General features: G+C 56.8%; 1 protein-coding gene and 1 non-coding gene across 2 annotated transcripts; both read right to left on the bottom strand.

Annotated features, from left to right (window-relative positions):
• Positions 1-667: 667 nt before the first annotated feature.
• On the bottom strand, positions 668-738 carry TRNAG-GCC (transfer RNA glycine (anticodon GCC)). Its single transcript has one exon. It is a non-coding gene; the product is annotated as a tRNA-Gly (tRNA).
• Positions 739-3178: 2440 nt separating this feature from the next.
• On the bottom strand, positions 3179-5038 carry LOC123095618 (cation/calcium exchanger 1; the record flags this gene model as incomplete). The annotated part of the gene is given in 1 exon segment (XM_044517144.1): positions 3179-5038. A coding segment is annotated over 1 exon segment (1569 nt), but the record flags the coding sequence as incomplete, so codon positions are not given.
• Between the last annotated feature and the right edge of the window lie 2413 nt (positions 5039-7451).

Genomic DNA, 7451 nt, shown 5'->3' with positions numbered 1-7451 from the left:
GCAGTAGACCGGAGTGATGAATTCCGAGGACCCAACCACCTAGCTAGAGCTAGAGCTAGAGCAAGCGAGGTCCCTGGCTGCCAGCGACCGTTGCACTACTGCACTGGGAAATGGCGCGCCTGCACCTACTGGATCGGCGACATTTAAATCCATTCAAATTGCCGCGTCTGCACGAAGTACATGTATGTTGTTGGCACGCACTGTCCAGGTCGAACGAACTGTAGTAGGAGCAGAGTCAGGCGTGGGCGTGGTTCACGTTGAGACGCAGACTGTTTTTGAGAGACTGCAGACGCCAAAGACCGGGTGGGCCTGGGAAGCTGGTCGTGGGGCTTGGGCTCTGCAGGCCGTACCTCCTCACGGGGCGTTTTCCAGATGCAGAGTGGCCCAGCTTGGTGTCAGCCATGTTCGTCTGGTCGCAGGTCGTTTCTCAGGCTTCAAGTTAAGTATTCCTCTTTTCACCCCTAAACAAAAGTATTCCTCTTCACCTAAAAAAATATATTAAGTATTCCTCTGGTTCTCAAAACAATACTAGTTCGTGTATTATGTTATTCCTCGGAACAAGCGAAAACAGTGTCACTGAAAAGAAGGCGAAAACACAAGACAGAGAGGATAAGGATAAAAACATTCCGAAGGAGTGGAAAAAAACGAAAAATGGCAAAAGAGAGAATGCACCAGCCGGGAATCGAACCCGGGTCTGTACCGTGGCAGGGTACTATTCTACCACTAGACCACTGGTGCTTGCATGCTGCCTATTTAATTAAGGCTGATTTCAAGCATGCTTGTACTGAGCGAGCTGGACAACTCTCTTCCCGCGTAGCACAGGATGGCACAGTGGCGTGAGCCCGTGACAAGGACAGACGCCCTCCCTCCCTCGGCAACGGAGTGAAAGCGACCACAATAAATATAAATAATAATACTAACAAGAAGCCATCAGGATGCAACACGACTGATGTCACGGGCTCACCGGCCAAACCGGAAAGAGAGGGGCTCCGGACGGAGCAGTTCAGTCGAGGAACCGTGACCGTCTTGGCCTCGCTTTGCTGTTCCGGCCGGCAACCGTCACATCGCCCATGTACTGGCACGGGACTGCTCTATCCGGCGTAGGAGACTTGAAACGCTCAAACGCACGCAGCAGTTTCTTCGTTTCGTCGTCGGTCGTCGTGGTCATGCACGGCGCAGATTGCTACCACCCTGCCGTAGCGATCGCCGGCCTGCTCCTGCACGACGTGTGTAGCCCCAGTTTAATTGCGCCGTCTTTTCTTCAGACCGCGTGAGAGCTACCGCTCCGTTGTATACCATATACGTGCATTCACCGTGTGACCGCGTGACGGCGACGTGCAAATTGCCAAAGCCGTGGGGTGAAAAAGGAGGGAGGGAGTTGCCGTGTCACGTCTTGTACATATATTGGAGACAGTCAACTAAACGTCGACCTCCCTCCCTCCCACGGCCAGAGACAGATGACGGTTTGGATTTGCTGGTCGATCAACAGATGGAAAGCTCAGCGCCAACTTTACCGGTATACAGGTAAAACTAAAGCCATCAGCTCAGGGATTTAGGGGAGAGACGAAATTCTGGAGCAAGACTCGAACCGAAGCAAAGCAGCAGATACTTAATATAATTTTGTTTACGTCGGACGTCCGATTGCAGCAGATAGATATCATGCTTTGCTTTACCCAGATGCCCAACTAGTCCCCTAGGTAAGGAAAAGAACAAGGGCATCTCTCTAACGCACACCCTTACATGGACCCGATGGTGCAGACATATGCATAATACTCTCATGCGTGCATCACGGCCCTTCCAAAACCCTCGCCATTAACTGCAGCGATGGACAAGAAGATGATGGAGGAGAAGGAGCCCCCCCTATAGATCGTGACTGCTCGGCGGTGGACGCAAACACATGTACAGGGGGAGCTCTGGATCCAATCCAAGCCAAGCTGGTCGGAGACACCTCGCTGCCGAAGGTCGTTGTAACCGTCTTCCTCCACCGCTATGTCCGTCGTAAGAGAGTCGATCGATGAAGAGAACGACAGCAAGGTGGGAGGCGCGTTGCTCATTCTCTGATTGCACAGCTCGGGTAAGGCCGCGCAATTAACCATGGTCGCTCGGGCGGCATAACTGCGGGTGGTTGGCGGAGGGGTATGAGCACCGGGGTACATCATTTGCCTAGTCCTTGCACTGGCGGCGGCGGCGGCGTCGATCCAAGTCGTTTCCTCCATGTAGGCTCCGTCGCGGTGTTTCCACTCTGGGTGAAAACTTGATCTACGGGATCGGGCGGTGGTGGCTATCTATGGTTGTGTTCTTCTTGCAGCCATCGTCTTCGAGTCCTCGCTCCGGCGGATTGTCCATCTCACCCCTTGTCGGTGGATCGCTCATGGTGGTGGTCTCCGTCGGCTCATCTGTAGTTTACTTGGTAGTTGTTAGGGTGGCGTGACGATGCCCGGCACCTTTGTATCTTGAGTTGCGTGTGTGTATTGTGTGCGGTGGTGGCATGCGTTTGTATCGGTCCGCTACGATGTAATGCATTGATGGTTGTTTTGTCCAAGATCACCGCAGCGGTTGGGGCAGCTTCTACAATTCCGTTGTTTCGAGGAGCAGGACGGTCCTCGAACCGAACCGTTGTTTATTTCCGCGTATGCGCGCTGCGGGCGCATAAACAAAGGGGACCGGAGGCATGTGTACAGAGTAGGTAGTACCACAGGAGCAAAGCACAGACTTGTGTCTGTCCCCCCGGATATGTGTGTGCCATAACCAGCACAGCACAGTGGTACTACTACCTCCATCTCCAGCATCAAGAAAGGAGAATCGTGCTTGATTAATTTTATTTAACGAAACAAAACAAACATGCTGCTAGATTCGGCGGCCTCGCAAGTCTGATTTGGAAGCAACGGAATCGGGCAACTGGGAGCAGGACAGGTCCGTCCCGCGGCGTTGTCCTAGACTTGGATTTTGTTTGTCGGCGCCGGCAAATCCATCCTAGGGATGGACGGACGGGTGCATGACGAGGCAAACAATTATCAACAAACACAAGCCGGGCAAAACTGCCGGCATGCTTTCTTGAGACGACGACATCCAGATGATCGGTCGACGGCCACAGAAAACGAAACGTGGTCCGAGAGCGAGCGAGCTCACTCGATCGCCGCACTTGGATCGCAACGTCGAGCTAACTCCGGCCGAGCAATTAATCCAGATCGATACGTACATGTATTCGTTTCTCTCTCGGTACGTACCGTGGAGGAAAAATCATCTTGATGCCAACCAAAACAATCAACAATTACATCCACTAGCTAATCCACCGGCAATTAACACCTACAGGCTGATCGCTAGTGCTAATACTACCACTGTACAAGCATCTGATGATCCATGTATTTGTCTCCCTCCATCAGCCCACTAGCCTACGTACATCGGCGCACAGTGCCGCCATTGACAGGAGCAGAGCAGCTTGTCTTTGCTACTGTGGCGCGAGAGCGAGCTACCCGAACCAGAGGCCGAGGCTGTCGAGGACGCGGACGCCGAAGAAGGCGAGGTAGATGACGATAAGGCCCACCCCGTACACCCGGTCCAGCCGCATGCCCCTCGCCGGCACCACCACCAGCGCCCACGCCAGCCCCGCGCACAGGAACCCCACCGTCTCGTAGACGGCGGTGTCGGCCGGCAGCGTGAACGGCGCCGGGTACTGCGCGCCCGCCGCCAGCGTGAGTGACAGCCCCAGCCCCACCACCGTGTTGAACAGCGGCCCGGCGTAGCAGGCGGAGACCGCCGTCTGCGCGCCGCCCGGGCCCCCGTGCGTCGCCATCGCCACGTTGGAGACCAGGTCGCCGAGCGAGTCCCCCCACGCCAGCACCGTCACGCCCAGCACGCTCGCCTTCACGCCCACCATGTACCCGATCGCCACCAGGAGCGCCACCAGCTCGCGCGCCAGGGTGTATGCCCAGAGCACGCTCATCAGGAACCCGGCGGCAAGCCACGGCACGCGGCGCCGGCGGCCGCGCGGGGGGGAGTTGGCGTCCGTGGTGGCCGCGGCGAGGGCGGCCAACAGGAGCCCGAGGACTGCGCCGGAGAGGAGGATCGCGTGGCCGTCGCTGGTGTGGTGCTGGCGAGAGGATTTTGCCGCCGGGCTGTGCGAGGTCCAGGTCGTGGCGAGGAGGACCGGCGCCAGCGCGGCGGAGGCCACGGCGCAGGGCCGGGACCAGCGGTGCGCGGCGATGTCCGGGATGGTGAGGCGCCGCGGGAGGTAGAGCGGCATGCGGAGCGCGCACAAGAGGTAATGCAGGCAGACTGCTGCCGTCGTGGAGCCCGGCGCGGTCTTGGAGGAGTAGGACGGCAGGGGAGGTACGTCATCTTCGTCGTCGAGGAGGAGCGGTGCCGCGAGGTCGGCGTGCGGCGGCTTGCCGGGGTCGGCGCAGCACTGGGAGGTCCAGACGAGGACGACGTAGGCGACGTAGATGGAGACGAAGGAGGCGGCCACCCAGACGTTGACGGTGCCGCTCACGAGCACGCCCACGAGGTAGCAGAGCGCGAAGAAGAGGAAGCAGAGGTCGCGCACGAACCCGCGGAGCTCGACGACGGCCCCGCCGCGAGACCCGGCGGAGAGCGCGACGACGCCGGCGACGACGGTGGACACGAAGAGCGCGCCGCCGAGGGCGCTGTTGAGCCCGACCCCGCCGCCGTCCCCGCCGTCGCCGGCCGCGAAGGAGACGACGCTGGCGAAGACGTCGGGCGCGCCGTTGCCGAGGGAGAGCAGCGTGACGCCGGCGACGGCGGGGGGCAGACGCAGCGCGGCGGAGAGCCCCTCGAGCGACGCGCAGAAGTACTCGGACGCGGTGTCGCCGAGCAGGTAGAAGAGGACCACGAGCCAGAGCAGGGACGCCGCGTAGCCCGCCGCCGGGTGCCCCGCGCCGGCGAAGCCGCAGTAGAAGAGGCGGAGGTAGTCGACGTACCCCGCCGGCGCGCAGGGGGTGTGCGACAGGAGGTAGGCGCACCGGGCCTCCGCGCCGTCGAGGGCCTGCAGCTCCTGGCAGTCCCCCCGCGGCCTGGCGGCAAAGAAGGGGGACGAGAGGGCCGCCCTTTGCACGACGTGACGGAGGATGGGGACGGCGGAGGGGGAGAGGGTTGGGACGAGGAGGAGGAGGGGGAGGAGGAGGAGGAAGCAGGCGGAGGGGACGGCGGCATTGCGAGTGCGCCGGCCGCGCGGGGACTCCATAAAAGAAGGGGGGGCGGGGGGCTAAATCGGGCGGCGGGGAGGGAGGCGCGCTAGGACGGCATGGCGGTGGCGGGCTGAGGCTGAGCGAGTTCGCTCGGTGGCGAGGAGCGGGCGGCTGGGAGGGATCTGCGGCGGGAGTGGGGTGTCGGGCTCGGGCCGGCGGGGAATGCTTGGCCGGAGTGGAGAAGAATGAGAGGGGGTTTGTGTTGGGTCGGGTCCTTGCGAGTTAAGTAAAGGAGTTGAACAAGTGTGCGTGCGTGCGACGGTGCGAACGGGCGCGCGAGTGGGAACGTGGGCTGAGATTGCGCGTGTACGTGGAGGCCACCGGTGCTCTTCTGCGATTTCTTCTGCTGCTCCGGACTGTGTGGACGCCCTGCTACGTGCCGCCCTGCGATGCATCGGTGTCTTCGGATGGACGGTGCGATCGCTGAACGCGCCTCAACTGTGGAAATGGTGTTCTTGAGCCTTTACCATTACAAATAAAGGGGTTACTCCGGCTCGTGCGCGCGAGGCTAAAGTCCGGCTATTTAAGCCGCACGGCTTCCTCTGGCCTTAGTCACATCTTCCTCCTTCTCCGAGCCCCCAGTCTGACCCCGTCCAAGTCTCTTCATCTTCGTCTACCTCTTTCCTCGCCGTCTGTCTCCATCATGGCCCGGCAGAACAAGACCACATATACAATGGCAATGCCGGAGCGCCGCTTCCGGATGCAGGACGAGAACTGGATGCGGAGACGGATGCGCTTTTCGACGAACTGGATGCGAAGGAGGAGGCGGAGGCCGACGCGGAGCCGGAGTTGCCTCTGCCGCCAATGTACCTGGAGCCCGGAGCTAAGATGGTGGACATCTCCAACGAAAACGAGTAGTCTGGTGTAGGTTTAGCTGATCTACATAGTAAGTAGATGTTTCTTTTGCATGCTTTGTATGGTTTTAAGGGTTGAACTATGTGGTATTTAGATGCAGAGGACATTTGAGGGTTGGCCGGTCACTGCACGCAGACGCGTCCGTGGGCATTTGAGGAGCCGGATTTGGTGTATCCGGTTGTAGATGCTCTTAAGCTATTACAGATAATAGGTTCATATAAGCCAACTAGCCGGAGTGTGCCTTGAGCGCAAAGCCACCCTTACCACTCCTTGCACCAGCTCAGCTCTTCCTCTCTGGGTGATCTGAAGTAGCTCTCCTCTTCGCCGCTCCAGCAGTAGAAGACATCATCGTAGCAGTACAGACTCGATGTCCACACACGTGATCTTTTATTGATGGATTAAGTCACTCACTCTTCCCAGAAGAATTCAGGTGTTTGTCCACAACGCACCCTGAAAGCAAAGATACCCACACATAGTCCACAAGCTCCAAATGGTAGCAACACCCGCAAATGTTAACCACTCACTTTTTGTTACGGACACACCACAAAGTAGATAATTCAGACATATCACACGGAAACTTGAAGCTGAAAGGATCTGCTACATCTTTCCAAAACTCTTTAGGTGCAATGCAATCAAAAAGCATACGTTGAACAGACTCATCCTCTCCACAAAAAAGACAAGCTAGATCGTCCACTTGTTGCTGTTTACTCAAGTTATCCTTGGTTCAGATCTTGTTGTTAAAAGCTAACTGGACAAACACTAAATATCTACGGGGAACAAAAAAATTCCACAAGTTTTTCCAAATAGGGGTACAAACCCTATCCCATTTGATCATTTTATAAAAGGAATTCGCTAAATAGGTGCTAGAAGGCCCCATAACCCAAATGGGTCAATCATCATCACAATTAGGGGCGTAAACTGAAATAACATCTAGCAGATCCTTCCATTTAGTTAAAAGGGTCTCACGCACAGATCGTATGAACTTAAGTTTTGATGTACAACCATCCCACATCTGGGCAGTAGAGCAGTTTTCCTGCTGACATATCGTAAACATCCCCGGATTGTATTTTTAACGTAGTATCCCAACCCAAGAATCATGCCAAAAGTTGATGCTGCCATTCCCTAGAGACCATTTATAGAGGGGCGGGCTCCCACAAAAGCTCAAGCGACCCCTTTTCCAGAAAGGTGAAACCACATTAGTTTTAGATGAAAGAAGGTTGGGCTTACTTATGTTATACATAAGATTGACGAGAGAAATCCAATTTTTGTCTCCACCTAGAAACAATCTTTTAGACCAAGAGGCCAACAAAGCCAAATTAAAATCCCTGAGGTTAACAACCACTAAGCCCCAAAAAGTCTTTTTCAGAAACAAACTCCCAATCAACAAGGTGG

This window comes from Triticum aestivum, chromosome 4D (assembly GCF_018294505.1).
Source record: "Triticum aestivum cultivar Chinese Spring chromosome 4D, IWGSC CS RefSeq v2.1, whole genome shotgun sequence".
NCBI lineage: Eukaryota > Viridiplantae > Streptophyta > Magnoliopsida > Poales > Poaceae > Triticum > Triticum aestivum.
This window is presented reverse-complemented; position numbering and strand designations above follow the sequence as displayed.